General features: G+C 36.4%; 1 protein-coding gene and 1 long non-coding RNA gene across 2 annotated transcripts in view; one reads left to right on the top strand and one right to left on the bottom strand.

Moving 5' to 3' along the window:
- Positions 1 to 235: 235 nt before the first annotated feature.
- On the bottom strand, positions 236 to 16,461 carry CAVIN2 (caveolae associated protein 2). Its single transcript, XM_074215465.1, has 2 exons — positions 15,616 to 16,461; positions 236 to 1,753 (listed from the first exon to the last, which is right to left on the bottom strand). Exons 1-2 carry the CDS (start codon positions 16,111 to 16,113, stop codon positions 968 to 970), a joined length of 1,284 nt encoding a protein of 427 aa, XP_074071566.1. The 5' UTR covers positions 16,114 to 16,461; the 3' UTR covers positions 236 to 967.
- Positions 16,315 to 18,670, top strand: part of LOC141507621 (uncharacterized) — a 146,454-nt gene continuing 144,098 nt past the window's right edge. The window contains exon 1 of the long non-coding RNA XR_012474208.1: positions 16,315 to 16,816. This is a non-coding gene — a long non-coding RNA (uncharacterized LOC141507621). The remainder of the gene's footprint in view (positions 16,817 to 18,670) is intronic.

The raw sequence follows: 18,670 nt of genomic DNA, 5'->3' as shown, positions 1-18,670 counted from the left end.
TACTTTTTTGCTTTAATACTGTACAAATTATGTATCTTCTATATTATTTTCAAAATAGCTGCTGAAACAATATTTCAATGATGTAATTTATTAAAATACTAGTCCAGAGTATAAGAAAGCATTATATTATTTAAGGTGTTAATGAGTTAGGTTGATACTAGAAGCATTTTCCCCCATCTCTTTATATTTTTTCTTCCTCTTCCTCTTGTTCCCTGTACCATTTTCTATTTTCTAGCTCTCTCTCTCTCTCTCTCTCTCTCTCTCTCTCTCTCTCTCTCTCTCCCCACACACTTTTCTCTGTCTTGCTTTTTTTTCTTGTTTTGCCTTGGCTCATTAGGCCTGTCTATACTTTTTTCTTTCTCGTTCCCTCTGTTTTTGATGACTTCTTCATTTGTAATATAGTACAGTGATTTCTTTTAAGTGAATGTCTTATTCTAACTTCCATCCTCTGTAAAATACACATATACCTAAACATTACACATATATCCACTAATACAACCAATAATTCACAGTTAACCTAAGTATGGGGAGTTGAATTCTGTTAACATAAGGCTCATGCTACATTATTTACTGAATTACAAAATTATTGTAAGAAAGGAAACATTGAATCATAAGTTCCATAACTAGTATCCCAGTCATTTGATGATTACCCTGTCAAACTGATTAATTTTTTCCAATTGCTTAATTTCTTTCTTTTTAATTAAAGCTCAGAGAAATTATGAATGGAATCATTTAGTAAGAGAGAAAGAGACACAGAGCATCAGACAGATTGCCTATTGCCTACATAGTATTAAATCTTGGTCATTATGCATGATGTTACTATGAAATAAATTATTACTGCAAAGGGAATAACAAGTAACACAGTGAACCAATAACACTGGAGATAGGCAGCAGTTTCTTCAAAGACTTTGGTTATTCACTTAACTAAACTTTATGGGAGCTGGAGGCATGAAAAAAAGCTCAGAAGTTATGCCTTTTGGTCTATTTGTAGAACAGCAGGTTGGGCTTGCTCTTCATCAGACTGTTCTGTCTCTCCAATGGTGAGTCTGTAGTGGTCATCATGATTCTTTTGAGAATATTCCTGGGCCATTTCAAACTCTTCATCTTCAACAATTGACAGCTCAATGCTCTTTGTTGTTGGGTTACTCTCTCTTGTGACTGGCTGCTTCTGAACATCTTTGGCTGCATTCTCTTCCACTTGAGCTGTATGGAAAGATGTGTCTGAAGGGGCCTCAGTTAAAGAACTTGCTTCATTCTCAGTCAGGGCCTGCTCACTGGCTGATGTCTCCACCTGTTTGGTCTCTTCTTCAGCAGGACCTTCTCCTTCATGATCTTTCTTCCGACCAAAAGTAAGGGGAGATACCTTGAAAGGGGAACTTTTCCCTGATGATGTTTTTTGGTGGTTGGTAGTGAAAGATTTCTTAATCTTCTCCCTCCTCTCCACAGACACAATCTTTGTGCCTAACTTGTTCATTTTCTTCTCAATATTTTGGCGAGAAAAGGCTTTCTTGAGGCTATCCACTTTTTTGAGGCTTGATCTTTTTATTTTCTCTGCTCTGCTCTCTTCCACTTTTTCCTCAGTACTATCTTCCAGGGCATCCTCTTCATTAGGCATTTCATCATCTGATGACAGGTTCACCGTATGTAAGGTCTCTTCCAGGGATTTGTTCTCATCCACAGACTCTTCCTTTCCTTCAGTTATACTTGGAACAGGCTCTTTTGCAAACACACTGGTGGGGATCTCATTTTCTTCCTGGAAAAAAGAAAGTTGATGATAAACATTTCTTAGTCAATGTCATACACACTTTGCAAAGTGTTAACTCCTGTACAATGTTATCATCTTTGGACAGCTGATGAAAACCATGCCTTTTTTCTCTTGCGTCAATACACGTAGACAGTAAAAGGTCATTCTAAACTTGTTGACCCATTCTCCTCTGCTTTGTGAGAAGAAATACTTCTATATTTATAGAATGAATTGATGGATTCAGAGGTGGAAGAGGAATTAGCTATTATCTTGATCTAATAGATGAGGAAAAAGATTCAGAGAGGTTAGATGAGTTACCCTTTATAGCACAGGTCATTAATGTGAGGAAATTGAGGGGATTAGGACAGCAGGTACTTAATTATTAGAATTAAGTGAACCCCAGAAACTCCATCTTGTGACTCAGTTTCGGAGCTAGTTTCCTTTCTCTTCAATTATAAGTCTAGTCCAAATTTTGTCTTGGGAGAAAATTTTATTTAATTTTGAATCTTAGGAGAAAGCTTCCTTGAATTGTTTGAACCTATTCTTGCATGACTGGGAACTGAATGACCTCTTCCTGCTGCTTAGACCCCCATTAATCAGAAACCTGGTCAGATCCAAAGATTGATGCAAGAGAGCTTTCTCACAACTTGTTGAACTCAAACAACTGGTATGTCTTACCTGAAAACTGGCCCCATACTTAGGAATCAGTTGTTTCATATTCATAGACACTTTGGGGTGTAGGAACCTCCTTGTCTGAATTCAGGGAATTGTACCTATTTACTCTCCCCCTTCCAACTTGTAAGGTCCTTCATCCAATGAGAAATTAGATTACCAGATGCTACATTGTTTCCTTTTAATTAATTGGTCTTTTTGTATTTTTTTTAACATATAAAAGTCCATTTCTCCCTGTATTAGAAGTCCACGCCTAAATTGAGAAAGAGGCCTAGTCCTACTTTGTTGGACAATTGGCATGTATTGCTTAATAAATCAGTTTGTTCAAAAAATTGAATCTTCATTTCCTCAGTTCTCATCTTTTATACACTATAAGTGGAACAAGTGAAATTTGATTAAAGCTTCCAAACAAGGACTATTTTTACAGTAGTATATTATTGTTTATTGGAGTTGTACCCAACTCAGGTTGACTTCAATATTATTCTTAAAATAGTTGAAAATAAGAACTGAACAATGCTTTTTTGTACTATGTACTATGTGGGAATTAGTGGTATCATCTAAAGCATAATAGACTTTCAAAATTCTAGCCATTAAACATGTTAATTCAATTAGAATTAGATATTTGCCAGTTGATATGTTAACTAGAGTAGAAATTAATCATATGTCTTAATTGAGTAAATATAATTTTGCACTCAGCATACAATCCCTAATATGTGGATTAGGGATTAAATAAATACTTATTGATTGACCCATCAGTATTTTTGACTGAAAAACTGTAAAAACTAGTTTTTCTTCCAATGTTCTATGTTCATGAACCTGGAAAGAACTTACTTTAACTCATTTTAATTTATATCTTCAAAGGAATCTAACAAAATAGGTCAATTGAATTTATTGTGATTTAAAATATGTTTAGTTAACATGGTGGTTGGTTCACTGGTGAATATGCTTAGCCTTTTGACATTAATTAAAACCATAAATAAAATCTGGCATTTATAATAGCTCCTTTAAAATAGCTTTAAAAAAATCAGAACAATTTTTTTAGTCTTTAGGCATGTATAGGAAAATTCTCCTAGAACCAGGAAAATCTGAGTTCACATCATACCTCAAATATTTTGCTAGTAATGTGACCTTGGGCAACATCTCCTGCTCTTAGTTTCCTCATTTGTAAAATAGGGAAAATAATAGCAGCTACATCACAGGATTGTTGGAAGAACCAAGAGAGAAAATACATGCAAAATGCTTTCCAAATTTTAAAGCACTATGTATAAAGGCTAACCATTTGGGGGTGGAGAATAGAGTAACCTTCTGAAATATTTAGTACACAGATCAGAACAAAAATCTACTCTGCTAATTTGACTAACTGGTTTGATGACTTCAAAGTCTAGGGAGATAGATTTCAGAGTCATAAAAATTCTTGTAGGTCTTAGTTTTAAGGAGGCAGAGGACCACCACTATAGCAATTGAAGATTCCAATGTTAGGATTCTAATATAAATAATCAAAGAACTTTTGGGGTTTCAGGGCTAAGAATAAATTAACAAGAGAGCTTGGAATCATGATTAGGGGCCTGGGTGTCAATAAAGGAAAAGGCTGTAAGTATTTATGATGTAAGCAGACATCTAAACAGTGGGCTATAAATATTTTCCTGAAACAGTTTAGCTATATCTGCATCCTTGAGTATGTTAATTCAATACTTTCTGTCTTTTTACTTCCATCAAAATAATTGCTACCCAAATTATATTTTTTATAAAGGAGCAAAACACGTGGTCTTTATGATTTTCCCCATAATGTGCTTTTTGCAAATCTAGTTATAAAATGCAAGATGAGTTTATGGTAGATTTTTCAACTTCCAGTTTTTCTTCCCTTTTCATTGTCTTTCTTTAGCTTTAAGGAAACTGATTTTTGGCACTTTTGGTATTATTCATGTAACACCAAGAAACTGTGTGATAGAGGCAGGAGAAAAATAATTCTACTCTTCTGTTAGGAGAAAGGGCAAGTTATGCCACAGCTCTTTGATGCTAACTATAAAAATAAATTGAAGGAGAACAGAGATAATCCAGAAAGAATTGGATGTGTTTCTGAGCAATTGAAAAAGTGATATGTATTCTTAGCAAACCCTGGCCACTGTACGTATTTTATTATGCTTGTGGCTTCTACATGTTCTGCTCATAGTGATTAGTGTTCATTTGGTCACTTTTTGAGATGATTATTATGAAGGAAAATGTGCTTTATTATGAGAATTTGTCATGGAAGGGGGGAGGGTTTCAAAATATTTCATTCTAAGTCAAAGAAAGCACAGATATCTTGTTCAAATGATTTGAGTGGTCTTGGATAGTTATTCTTTCTTCTATCACTCTCTCTTCTTCTTGCCCTTCTCTAGCCTTTAATAATCAGTAGACATAGCTTATGTTAGAAATGATTGCTAAATTAGTTGGGAGATAATATTTTGCACTTCAGACAGCAGATTGAATTGAAAGAAATATTTATTAAATACCTGCTATGTACCAGGCATTGTGCTTTAGAGCTTTATAAATAACTCACTCAATCCTCACAGTAATCCTGTAAAGAAAGTACTATCTATTATCCTCATTTTATAGTTGAGGAAACTCAGGCAAATAGAGGTTAAGTGAATTGCTAGTTAGGGTCTGGGGTTTAGGTCTTTCTGGCCATAGACTCAATACTCTTATTAACTGTACCACTTAGCTGCTTCTAGATCGGTCTGTTTTGGTTTTTCTTTCTGCTCAATGCATAAGGAAATACTAGTTAGGATGCAACTCTCTTCAAGATATTAGTCTTGAGAGCATTGTTCCAAGATTTTCCCTTATTTGGAACTCTCTACTCTTAATCATTTATTGTTACCTTTCCAATGTAGGGTCTTTTCTGTGCACAATTTGCCCAGGTTGCAGTTAACAAAACTATCATATATGTGTGTGTATGTATATATATATATATATGTACAACTCACACATACATGTATAAACATATACACATACGTATATGTATCTCTCTCTCTCTCTCTCTCTCTCTCTCTCTCTATATATATATATATATATATATATATATATATATAATGACTTTGATACTTATCCTTTGTGGAGATGACCATGGCATCAGGGAGGTGATGCCATGATAAGCAATCATGGACTGGATTTGAGGGAGGGGCTTCTGTGCTAAGTTACCAGCTTCACTTTCTCCTCAGGAGCCATCTGGGTCCAGGGGACAGATATGGATCAGTATGAATGGACAAGATATTTAAATGCATATATACATACATACATCTATATCATTTTAATATATATATATATATGTGTACATACCTTATTTTAGACAAAAATCAGATTAATTCAGGAAATAACTGGTTATCTTGCCTCAGATACATCTTGGTTGTGTGACCATGAATATGTCACCTAGCCAGTAAAATCATGATAAATACCTTACAGTTGACTATAAAGATAAAATGAGATGATAAATGTATTCTGCTTTATAAATATTAAATGTCTATACAAAGGTCTTCTATTATTATTAATCTCTGACTAATATTTCATTAGTGCTTTCAATCTTGTCAAGGATTTTACACTATCTCAACTGAGCCCACAACAACTCTGTTAGCCAGGTATTATAGATATCATTAGCCTCATTTTACAAATGAGGAAACTGAGGCTCAGCAAATTCAAGTGACTTGCCACTGCCATTGCTAGTAACTGGGATTTGAACCCAGGATTATAGTATCCCAATCCCCCTGCTTCATCAGCTCTTACTGAAAATTTTAACTGTGAAACTGCCTCAAATATAGGTCATGTATGTGAGTGTTTTAGGAGAGCATTGGGCAGCAGTTTAGCAGGGTCTCAGAGGTATATGAAGTAGGCAGCAGATTAGTTGCCAGATACATTTTCAAAGAGGACTTAGGTTTTCAATTGTTGCTACTGATGCTGTGGCTACCCACCTGAACCCTTCAGGAAGATACTTATGTTTTTTGTTAATTTTTTTCCAAATGGAGAGAGAATTAAATCACATTTCAAACTTATTTGAAAGTGAATTACGAAAGCTAGAAAGAATGAAAAGCACTCTTGAGAAGCAGCATTTTAACCTCCACTTTAGCTTGTTTGTTCTTTTCATTGATTTACTTGAACTAAATAGCCTTAACTATACAAGTGAGTGAGTGTTCACCCATCTAGAGCTGGTCAATGCTCTAGGTACTTCTTTTTGGCTTGAATCCTAGTGGGGGCAAACCTGATTAAAGATAGACACATCTACATGATCACAGTCATTCTGTATCTAGCACTCGAAAATTGAATTGATAGTTTGGTATTCTTAAAATGTAGCTGGTTTGGTAAGAGCCATTAGCCCTACTTTCCTCAGTGGACCTTGTGGCCCCTGGGGAATGACTCAAGATCTCTTTTTCCGACTTGCTACACTCATTCTAGGGATGTTTCGTTACCCATGGGGAATTTGAGAGCCACATTTTTATGCCTGAAGTGTTACTGATATTTAATCATCTACAAGTGCTATTCCAATAGATGTAAAAAATGCTCATTTGTTATATTGAATTCAATTAATTGAACTTGTATTATTTAGCTCCCCTCCTTTTTTTAAAGCAACATGTAGTGGAGAGAAGCCTGACCTTGGAGTAGGAAAGTTATAGATTCTAGTCCCTACTTCCATATATTTAGACTGAGTAACTACAAACAAGTCATTTTATTTGTCAATAGCACAATCAACTTTCTACATGGGTTGCGAGAAATTGGTGATCTGTTTTGGTAGAAGGAGATTCCACACAGAGTTCTTCAATAATGAAGTTATAACTCTGTATGTATTTACCTCTAAAAGGTGGGGACAGCTAGGTGGTGCAGTGGATAGTGCACCTGTCCTGGAGTCAGGAAGACCTGAGTTCAAATTCGACCTCAGAGACTTAATAATTGCCTAGCTGTGTGACCTTGGACAAGCATTTAACTCCATTGCCTTAAGTAAATTAAAAAAGAAACTCCTAAAATGTGCAAAATAACAGATGTTCAAATATGGGGAAAAAAGCCCCTACAATTTCTGTTCCTGAGGAGTCTATTATAAGCTAATTGTTCTCTTTTAAAATGTCCATAACTTTTTCTAGTCTGTTTTGAGTTTTGTCTTCTTGTGCACACCAACTGGCATAGTGTCTTGCTGAAGCACAAAGTTGATGCTTAATAAATGTTTGTTAAATTAAATTGAATCATTATAGATTGCAGAGAGGATAAAATCATTGGTTGGTTCTTAACTGTTAGAGAGCTAATTATAAAATGAATAAGGCAAACACACAAACACATATAACATGCACTTATCACTATTGAGCAGTCTTTCATCTTTTAGAGAAATGAAATTTCATTAGATTTTGGTGTTGCCATTGAGTTATTTTTTAAGGTCATTTGTTGAATATTTTGTTTCATTAACAATAATTAATACTAATTATATAAAATCTAAACCACGTTGAACCATTTAAATAATAGCAACAATAATTACAGCTCCATAAGGCTAATAAAATTATATATCTCTATCTCTCTATCTCTATCTCTATCTCTATCTCTATCATCTATATCTATATCATCTATCTCTATCTCTATCTCTATCTATATCATCTATATCTATATCATCTATCTCTATCTCTCTATCTCTATCTCTCTATCTCTATCTCTCTATCTCTATCTCTATCTATCTATATGTATTATATCTATATCTATTATGTCTATGTCTATGTCTATGTCTATGTCTATCTATCTCTATCTCTATCTCTATCTATATCATATCTATATCATATCTCTATCTCTATCATCTCTCTATCTCTATCTCTATCATCTCTATCTCTATCTCTATCTCTATCTCTATCTATCATCTCTATCTCTATCTATCTTTATCTCTATCTCTATCTCTATTTCTATCTCTATATCTATCTAATTTCATTTGATACTTGAAACAATCCTGGGAGATCATCTCCATTTTATAGATGAGGAAACTGAGGAAAGAGAGGCTAAGTGATTTGCTCAAGGTTACCCAACTATAAAGTGTTTGGGGCTGTATTTGAATTCAAATAGTCTTTCTGCCACATTTAGTAATCTCTGCATAATGTCACCTACTCCAAACTGAAAAGTGAAATATTAATAACAGCTTGCATTTTACAATTGAGGAAACAGGCAAATGAGTTAAGGGACTTGTTCAGGATCATATAGCTAGTAAATATTTGAGACCAGATTTGAACTAAGCTTTTCCTGTCTTCAGATTTGCTTCCTCAATGCCTTAGTTCACCACAATGAAACATTAGACTCTGTTTTTGTCTTTGACAATTCAAGTATGATTTTAATAAATTTACTTCATTCAAGTTTTAGCACTTTTCCTAACCCTGATTTCCTCATCTAAATAATGATATACAGAGGCTGGAGAAATAAAAGGGTGGGCCTAGTTGATTTCTGAGACCACTTTCCAACATCAACATCCTATGATTCTGAGATCTGTACATATAACATCACCCACCCCAAAGAAACAACTGAATAAAAATCATAAACTCCTATGGTAAACTAATCATTTATTTGATGTTTCAGGTAACTGCTAACATAGGGGTAACTAGGTGGTACAGTGATTAAACTGGCAGGCCTGGAGGCAGCAAGACTTCTTGTCCTGAGTTAAAATTTTGCCTCAGACACTGACTAGCCATGTGACCCCGAGGAAGCCATTTCACCCTGTTTGCCTCAGCTTCCTCATCTGTAAAATGAAAAGAAAATGGTAAACCACTTTAGTATCTTTATTTTTTTTAAATTTTAAAAAATTTTTTAGGTTACAAGGCAAATGGGGTTAAGTGGCTTTCCCAGGGCCACACAGATAGGTAATTATTATTAAATGTCTGAGGCCATATTTGAACCCAGGTACTCCTGACTACAAGGCTGGTGCTTTATCCACTGTGCCACCTAGCCGCCCCTCACTTCAGTATCTTTATCAAGAAAATTCTAAATGAAGTCATGAAGAATCAGATATGACTGAAAAATAACTGAATAAAATAGCCAACAATGCAGAATTTAAGGCACATTGAGGAACATTTTTCATTTCTGTAGCTTAAACTTATATAGACTACAAAAAAGGATTGATATTAATTTTAAAAGGTTGCATCCAAGTTTCTAGTATATGAGAGAATATAATAATGCTTTCTGGGATGTATCAGCCATAATCAACTGCTCACATGAAGAGCTGCAGGCCAGAGTTGACATTTGGCAAATTATAAATAATACCAATGAAGACTAGGATTTGGTTGAGCTCAGATATAAAGGGGGTATTCAACATTAGCAGCCTTAAAATCCTATTATGCAGATGTTGATCAATAAGATAGAACCATCTAGAGGTGGGACATCATAAAGATATTTACATGATTGCATTTTTGTGCTAATATTAAGAGTTTTAGCAGAAGTCACTTGAATTAGGGATGACATAATTTTTTAAAGTCCACTCTTTGAAAGGCCTACAGTCCAGAGTTTCAAAATGTTTAGCAATTTCCTTAAATTTTGGTCTTATCTACTGATATAAAAAATGAATATTTAAATATACTTGAGGAAGGATATTTATTGGTTTCATAACTTACAATATTCCTATTGCAAATAAATAGAAACTATTCTCTTCTTTTTCTCAATGCCAAATTTTTTATGAATTTGAAAGTTTAAATTGTTTGTAAAATATCTACTTTTCTCTCCTGTAGTTGAAAATATATAAAATGGGATCTCTTAAAATTTAAATTTAAAGATTTCCATAATCTTAAATTGGAAATTTTTGGTGACCAATTAGTTATAAACTTCTTTTTGCATTTCTAATTAAAAATGAAATATTTTCATTTTATAGAGTTTGAAAGACTTGCCTAGAAATATATCTTGTGTCCCTTTACTAGTAAGCAAACTATACAGATAAAACAGTGTTACTCTCTCTTCCCTACTTGAATCTCGTCATTGATATAGTGAGATGGTAGTGAGTTTAATGTTCATTTAGTTCAACCATTTTATTTTACAAGTGAGGACAGGGAGGATGTGAAAAGTAAAGTGACTTGTCCAAGTCACACAAGTAGTAAGCAGCAGAGCTAGAATTTGAACCCAGATTCTTTGATTCTAAATCCAATATTCTTTCCACTGTGCTATACTACCTCTTCATTGGTATTTTATTTATGGTATGTTGTATGTATTTATAATATACATATATGTTTGTGTGTGTGTATATATATATATGTGTGTGTATATATATATATATATATATATATATATATATATAGAGAGAGAGAGAGAGAGAGAGAGAGATGTATTCTTAGATAAATTGTGAGTTATTCTTAAGAAAGAGGGACACTGCCCACATTTAACTAGGTTTTTAAATGTGATTTTATTGTTTAAGGGTGAAATATATCTTTCAAGAAAAATACAGCTGTGAATTCCTTGGATAAAAAAATGGCCTTTTACAAATGTATTTTGGAAAGAATATATGCTTTTAGTGAAGTTTCTGACTCTATGGAATCGCAGTAAGACTTCACAAATGTTAAATTTAATGCTATATTAGTGGTCCTGAATGTTCTCAAAAGAGCCATAGATTTTTCTTCTCTGACTCTTTCCTTTAATTTGTACATTAAAGTCTTTTATTAAACCAGAAAATTGAGGGGTTTGGAATGGGGGAGGGAGAGGGTGGATCTGGGGAAAATATAGCTTGATGTTTGAATGCTTTAAAAATGGCAAAAATTACAAACCAAGAGAAAAACATGCAAGACTCTACCTGATGCATTAAGCCTTTTAGAATACATACATTTTAGGTTTTCATTTTTATAGCAACAATATCCCGTCTTCCCCTATGCTCTGTTCAGGGCTCTCTTCTCTGTTCACCCTATACTCTTCCTCTTGGTAATCTGATTAGCTCTCTTGGGTTTGAGTTAGCTCCCTAATTATTAATCAAATGATAATCTCTCTTCTGAGCTTCAGTTCTGCATCACTGATTATCTGAACACTGTTATCTGCTAGATAGCTTCACCTGGACATTCTTTAGACATCCGAACTTCAGTATATTCAAAATGGATCTCATATTCTCTAATTCACCCATGTCTCCCCTTCTTCCCTCAGTTTTCAAGCTTCCCTATCTCTGTTGAGAGCACCATAATTCCAGTCTTTCAAGTTTGCCTCTTTGGGGTCATTTTTGACTCTTTTCTCTCTTTCAGCATCTATATTCAATCAATTGCCAAGCTTCAATATCTCTATGTTTGAAATAGTTATTTTTCATATATATATATATATACACATGTCTATATTGTTTATATCCATACACATGTATGTATATATTATAGATAATGAGATGTATTCCTTAAAGGATATATATATATATGTATGTGAATACACATGCAAACACATATATGTCCTTTCCATTCATACAGTCATCACCCACTCTCTAGATCAAGACTCCTTTACTTCTTGCTGGATTGTTTTGAGAGACCTTTAATTAGTATCCCTGCTCAAAGCTTGTCTGTACTTTTCTTGTATGCAAGTGCCAAAATAACCTCCATATCACTTTCTTGGAAGAATATTCAATGTCTCACACTGCCACCCCTTCCTCCCCATTGCCTCTAGGTAACAATACAAACTCTTCACAAAATGACTCCAACCTATCTTTTCCAGATTTATTTGGCATTATTGACATTTGCATACTTCATCGTATATCCGATCTGACCTAGTTGCTATTCCCTGGACATGTTGTTTCATCTCCAATATACTCTGTCTTTGTGCAAGCTGCCATTGTACTCTTTCATGGCCCTTGTTTTTTTAAAGCATCTTGTGCTTCCTTCAAAGCTTCCTTCAGCTACTACCTCCTACCAGAAGCCTTTCCTGAGGATGCCTACCCCACCCTGGAGTCGGTGTTCTTTCTCATCTTTAATTATCTTGTATCTATCTATGTTGGCGCTGTCCTTCAATAGAATGCAAGTTTGTTAAAGACAGGGACTTCCATTTTTAACATTATATTTTCAGTACCATGCATGGTGCTTGCATGTATCACAGAATTTAAGCAATGTGTTCGCATGTGTTGTCTGATGCAGAAACATTTAGAGATTTCACTTCCCTATACCATGTTTTAAATATTTCATTGAAGGGGATGGCCCCAGAATTTTACAGCAAATGGGTAGATATAGATCATCTTGACAGATACTAAATCCAGTAAGGTAACATTAGTACAATGTATGGCATGGTCTTAGGAGGGGGTAAAAAAGCCCAAACCAAATAAGAAACACCCCACAAGAATGGATGTCTGGAGATCCTGGACAGGGTGTGTTTAGTCCTTCACTTAAGGACTTTACTATGACAATGTGAAAGGCAGCTGGGATTTCTGGGTATAAAAAACTCAGGCCCATTGAATCTTCTGTGGCATAGCTCCTGCCTCAGCATCCTTATATTGAAGAGGGAACACATAGAAAGGCAACATCAAAGGCCCTGGAGTTTCCATCTCATCTCTGCAATTAACTTGGTATGACCTTGGGCAAGTTACTTAATCTTTTTTTTTTTTTTTTAGGTTTTTGCAAGACAAATGGGGTTAAGTGGCTTGCCCAAGGCCACACAGCTAGGTAATTATGAAGTGTCTGAGACCGGCCAGTGCTTTATCCACTATGCCACCAAGCCACCTCTACTTAATCCTTTTGACCTTAGCTGTTAAATAAGAATGTTATTCAAGGAGATGTCTATCTGAAGCCTCTGAAAGGAGGCGTCCTTTTCTCTTAAAAAGTGATTTGTAATTAGCAAAGGGTCCTTTGGGGAGTCTCTTTTCCCATGACTCTGAAATGTTCTGTTTAGTTGAAAGTCAGGACTAGGCAAAGGGGCCACATTCCTTCACTCTGACACCCCTGAAGGGACTTTGCCGTGATCTTTGACATGGAAGTTTCAGGGAAGGGGAGGCTTTCTTGTGATGGTAGCCAAGTACTTGGATTTGAAATGACCAGACTGTACTGGGTGCCTTAAATTTAACCTTGGGCCTGAGGGGCCCAGTGGAGATTCTACTACACAATGTGAGCTATTCTAAGAACTTCAGACTGCTATTTCACACCTGTCACTCTAATGTGACAAGTGCCAAGAGACTGTGCCAGGGCTGGAGCAACACCCTAGGCCTGTTTTAGGCAACTCAGCAAGTTCCCTTTCATGGCATTATTGTAATTCTCCTGTGACATTAACTGATCCTGGTTCCTCAAAGCCTTCTTAGACTTGGAGTGGTCTATGTAGTCCAGGGAAATGTGACTTTTCTCTGTTAAGTAAATGCATTGTGTTTTCCCTGTCAAGAGAAGGGATGAAAGGTAATCTTGGCTTCACACTAAGAAAAGGGAATTTCCTTGGATGACTCAGATTCAAATGGGTCTGTGCACGTTCGGCTTTGTTTAGAGATCGAGATTTAATTTCAGAAATGCCACGGGAGCTGAGATTTCTAATATCTTTGGGGGGTAATAAAGAAAGGATTTCACATGGCTTAAGAAGGGCCTAGTTAACTGTATCTGTTTCAGTTCATCAGATACATGAAGAGTTATTTCATTTGCATTAAAAGTTGAAAAGTTTCTGGTCTGAAAAAAGCCTGTAGGGCACCGGAAGATATCTCCTGCCCAAGGCTTTACAATCCTAAACTGCAATTTGGGCAGGACAATGAGCAAGGAGATGGAGTCTTTCCTTTTATGGAGGGAAGAAGAATTGGTTCCTATCTGGCAGAGCTCACTCATTTAGAGGAGGAAGGCTCCCTCGGTTTAAATCCAATTTTCAATGTCTCTCTCCAGTGATGAAGGCTCTCCCTGTGTGCATTTCACAATCAAACTGTTATAGCTTCCCTCTAGGACAGTTTTGAAATCCTTCCTTATTAACAAGGTCACAACTAGACAGCCCCAGGCTGGGGTGGCATTGCCTCTAGTTGGCTATGTGTTGTCTGTGTTTAGTTAGGAGGAAGAACTTCCAGCACTGGGCAGGGCAGCCCCTGGATCATAATTTACCCTTTTTTGTCCAGATAATATCCCATATCCAACCTCCCCCTCCTCAAATAGCCAGATAACTGAGTTATTTATAGACATTCTGAATTTTGTGTTGTAATGTTTTTTCCTGAGTTGAGTTTACTCTCAAAGGCTTTGCTTTGAAGGGGCCTTGCTTTCAAAAGACTATTATGAGAAAGTGTTTGACTTTTTTAAAAAAAATTGTCATTTGGTAGATCTGACAACAAAATGGATGTTCAGTGTTTGCATACAGTTGTGCTATTCATTGTCAAAAAGTCATTTTCTACAAAGGGAAACAATACAATTGTCCAGGCTATTGACAAAGCTCAAAGGAAAAGGAACAGGTTTGGGGATTGGGGGAGGGAGTGAATGTTTGTTTTAAAGAAACCAGGTATTTTAATAGGCACACATTCTTACCTCTTACCTCAAACCTTAAATCACTGTCATCTTGTTTCCAAAGAGTAGTTAGAACAGTTGTAGGAATTTGTCCCTTTGATTAAAAGAAAAATCCTCTTTATCTCCCAGAATAAAAACATTTTCTCCTCATTCACTTTTCATAGCAGCAATAGAAAATACTAAAGGACAATTGTAGTTTTCCTGATTAACTTATACAGTCACAAAAAGTATCAGATACTTTCAGAGTTTTACTTTCAGAGCCAAACTTCCTATTTGCCAGACTGGATTGGCCCAGAGTTAGGCAGTAAGATGCAAAAACACTGACCTGGGAAAATCAAGTTCCTGTGGGGAGAGAGTTGCACATGAGACTACTGAAGGACAACAAAGTATAGTCGAGTGTGTATATGTGGTGTGTGTGTGTGTGTGTGTGTGTGTGTGTGTCTATATCTATGTCTAAGTTGACATATATAAATAAAAACATTTCTCTCTCTCTCTCTCTCTCTCTCTCTCTCTCTCTATATATATATATATATATATATATATAAAGCACCTATGTATACCATAACAATGAATCATAGTGGAAAGAACTTGAGATTTGATGCTAGAGGAGATAGGCTCAAACTTTGGGTAAGTCACTTAATTTCTTTTAGCCTGTTTCCACCTGTAAAATGGTGGGAGGGGGGTGAATTAAATTAGCTGTAAGACAACTTCCTTACCTAAAAACCTGTGATACTACGGAAAGGCCTTTAAATGGTTTGTCTGGGTAAAATGCTTATGCATGTTTGGTGTGTGTGAGCACCTGTTTGTGCATAGGTGGGAAGTACTAACCTGAAAGATGAGCACTTTAAAGTGGTTTCTTTTCAGGAGCTGGGCATGATTGCTCTCCAGCCTCTTCACCTGGGCACACTGGCGTTCCATGCGCTCTTTGACCTCTCTGGTGTAGGCACTGACTTTGCGGGATTTCTCCAAGAGTTTGCTGACCGTGTTGCTGGTGGAGGTCTGATACTTGGACAGCTTAGTGAGGTCATTCTGGATGCCCTTGACGGAGCCCTCCAGGTTGATCTGTCGCTGCTCCATCTTGTGCTGGTTTTCCTGCACAATGTCCAGCATATTCACCAGCTTGTCCAGGAGGGTTAGCACTGTGACAGCATTCACCTGGGAGCTCTCCCGGATCGACTCGTCTGTGGTCACACAGTTCAGGCTGGGACTTGGGGTGGACGATGGCACTGAACTGGCATTTGATGCCTTTTCCTGGTACAGTGGCATCTCTGGGCCAGAGTTATCTCTAGCCTGGAACTTTTCAGCTTGCACAGCATCCTCGCCCATGGTGGGAACAGTGAAAGGTTTCTTTCCTACAAACAGGAGCTTCTTGCTCAGCTGGGCAGAACTGCCCTCGGAGGTGGGCACACAGGAAGCGCCTGCTGGTTGAGTTGAGCTGAGCTGCTTCTCGGAGCACTACCCTTTCAGGACTGGCAGAGGGACAGGCAGGCAACAATTGGTTCAACTCTGATCATGGAAATTACATTCCAGCCACTCTTAAAACCCCTACTCCACCCAGTGGGAGGTGAAAGCTAGAGCACTCCAAAATCTACTCAGCTTTTTAAGATACACACAAACACTTCCCATGCCCTTCCTCTTCTGCAGTAGTGACTTTGCCTGTAACATTAACTTTGATTTCCTTCCCCCAACCCCCTTTTAAAAAGCAGAATGCCATATTTCAATCGTGACTTCATCTAAAGGCGGAGAAAAACATTTTGACTTGGCTCCATTCCAAAGGCTGCAATTGGCTGAAACTCTGTAAACTTTTCCCTGGCTGCTATGCTACGGATGCAACACAGAACTGGTGTTTCTTTCCTGGATACAAATTATTGTAACGGAAAGTATTGTTTGTATGAGCTCTAGGATGGGACTAATGAGCTTCTGAAGGGATGTTTCCTACTGAGGTGGGGAAGAGTTTTAAGCTACCTTGAAGTTCATTTGGTTCAAGAATGTTTTCTTTGGGAGCTCCTCATCTCTACAAGTGACAGAGGTAACTCTGTGAATGAGAAGACAAATAGTCTCATTCTTCTTCTTTCTTCTCCTTACAGCTGTGAAGGCAAGCAGAGTTGGGGAGAGATCAGACTTCAGTGATCTTAAAATCAATAAGGCTGCTATTGTGGAAATTTGTCAGTTATTATTTGTAGAGAATGACAGTAGACTCTTGCATCATTGTACCACAGGCATATTTGAAAAAGAGAGTAGAGAATAAAGTATAGAACTGAGAGTCAGGAAGACCAGTTTGAATCTTGCTTTTGGAATTTATTAGTGACTTGACTCTAGGTCAGTTAAAAATCATTTACCTTCTCTCAGTCTCAGTTTGCTCATCAATACAATAGTTTAATGATACTCACATAATTGAACTCACAAAATTGTTTGAGGGATTATTATATTCATATGTGAGCTATTTTGTAAATCTTAAAGATATCTACATACATATGTATATTTATGTTAATTGATGTTTTCCATTAGAAGAATAACAGAAATTCAGAGTGGGAAGGGATGTAAAAGACCATGAGTATGATGCATATATGAACAATCTCTTCCCATTACAAAGTCTCATAACATATATACATCTACCCTTTGCTTGAAAATTTCCCTGAATTAGAGGAAACCATGACCTTTCAAGACAGTCTGTTGCAGTGATCAAAGGATTTCTTGGGAAGTTTTTCCTTAGTAGATCTAAGAAGAAATTTGCACCTTGTGCACCTTCTACCAATTGCTTCAAGTTTTCTGTGGACCAGCAGAACAAGTTTATTATCTTTTCATGTGAGTGACAACCTGTCAAATACTTGAAGACTACTATCATCTCTCTCTCTCTCTCTCTCTCTCTCTCTCTCTCTCTCTCTCTCTCTCCCCCTCTCCCCCTACCCCCACCCCAAGGTTGCTAAATATGCCTGGATTTTCATGTGACATGAAATTCATACTGCTTGATCTTTGTGATTCTTTGTCATATTGATTACCCTCCTCAAGATTATTAATGACCTTTTTAAAATGTGGCAGCCAGAAAGCAGCATAATTCTCCAGATGTGATCTGACCAGGGGCTCCTTATTCCTGTATGATAAGACTCTAGCAATACATCTGAACTCTCATGAGCTTTCCTGGCTGCCATATTGAACTCTTGACTTTTACTGAGTTTGCAATCTACCAAAACCCCCAGATAATTTCAAACTCTGCCCTCTTGCCTTGCATTAACTAAATTGTCACTTTTACTCATAGTGACATTTCTATAAGCACCACTAAAAATAGCTTATGGGTGCCATTATCTTACTGAGAAAAATAGCCATAAAGAATATTTACTTTTAAAAAAAATGTGAGACATCACATTATCTGAGAATCTTAGCTGCCTATAAAGTGAAGTGATAAGCATTCTGAAATAATCTGATAGCCAATAAAATTAATGTTGACAAAGATTTGATGTTCACAATAACAGGACTTGTTAGATAGGTCCCATTATTATGCTCAGGGCAACTGGATGATAGAGTGGATAAAATGCCAGGCTTGGAGTCAGGTAGACACATTTTTCTGAGTTCAAAACTGGCCTCAGACAATTCCTAGTTATGTTACCCTGGGAAGGTGTCTTAACTTGGTTTATATCTATTTCTTCATATGTAAAATTACTGAAGAACGAAATGGAAAATCACTTTGGTATCTTTGCTAAATGAAGTCTTGGAGATTTGAACATAACTTAAAAAGGACTGAACAACTACAAAAAAATCCAAAAACCTGTGGAATCAAGAAGTTAAATGACTTTCCCAGGATCACACAGCTTGCAAACATCTAGGTCAAAATTTAAACTCAGGTCTTCCTGACTCCAATTGAGCCCTCTAGACTATTATATTACTT

This window comes from Macrotis lagotis, chromosome 1 (genome assembly GCF_037893015.1).
Source record: "Macrotis lagotis isolate mMagLag1 chromosome 1, bilby.v1.9.chrom.fasta, whole genome shotgun sequence".
In the NCBI taxonomy this organism is placed as follows: domain Eukaryota; kingdom Metazoa; phylum Chordata; class Mammalia; order Peramelemorphia; family Peramelidae; genus Macrotis; species Macrotis lagotis.
Note: the sequence above shows the minus strand (reverse complement) of the source record. Positions and strands in the feature narration are given on the sequence as shown.

What these genes read in the sequence shown, in the direction of transcription:
- CAVIN2 (XM_074215465.1), bottom strand. Translation starts at nt 16,113, where the DNA reads ATGGGCGAGGATGCTGTGCAAGCTGAAAAGTTCCAGGCTAGAGATAAC. An exon ending in TTAAAGTGCTCATCTTTCAG is followed by an intron (nt 1,754 to 15,615) that starts GTTAGTACTTCC and finishes TCTTTTTTCCAG; the next exon opens with GAAGAAAATGAGATCCCCAC.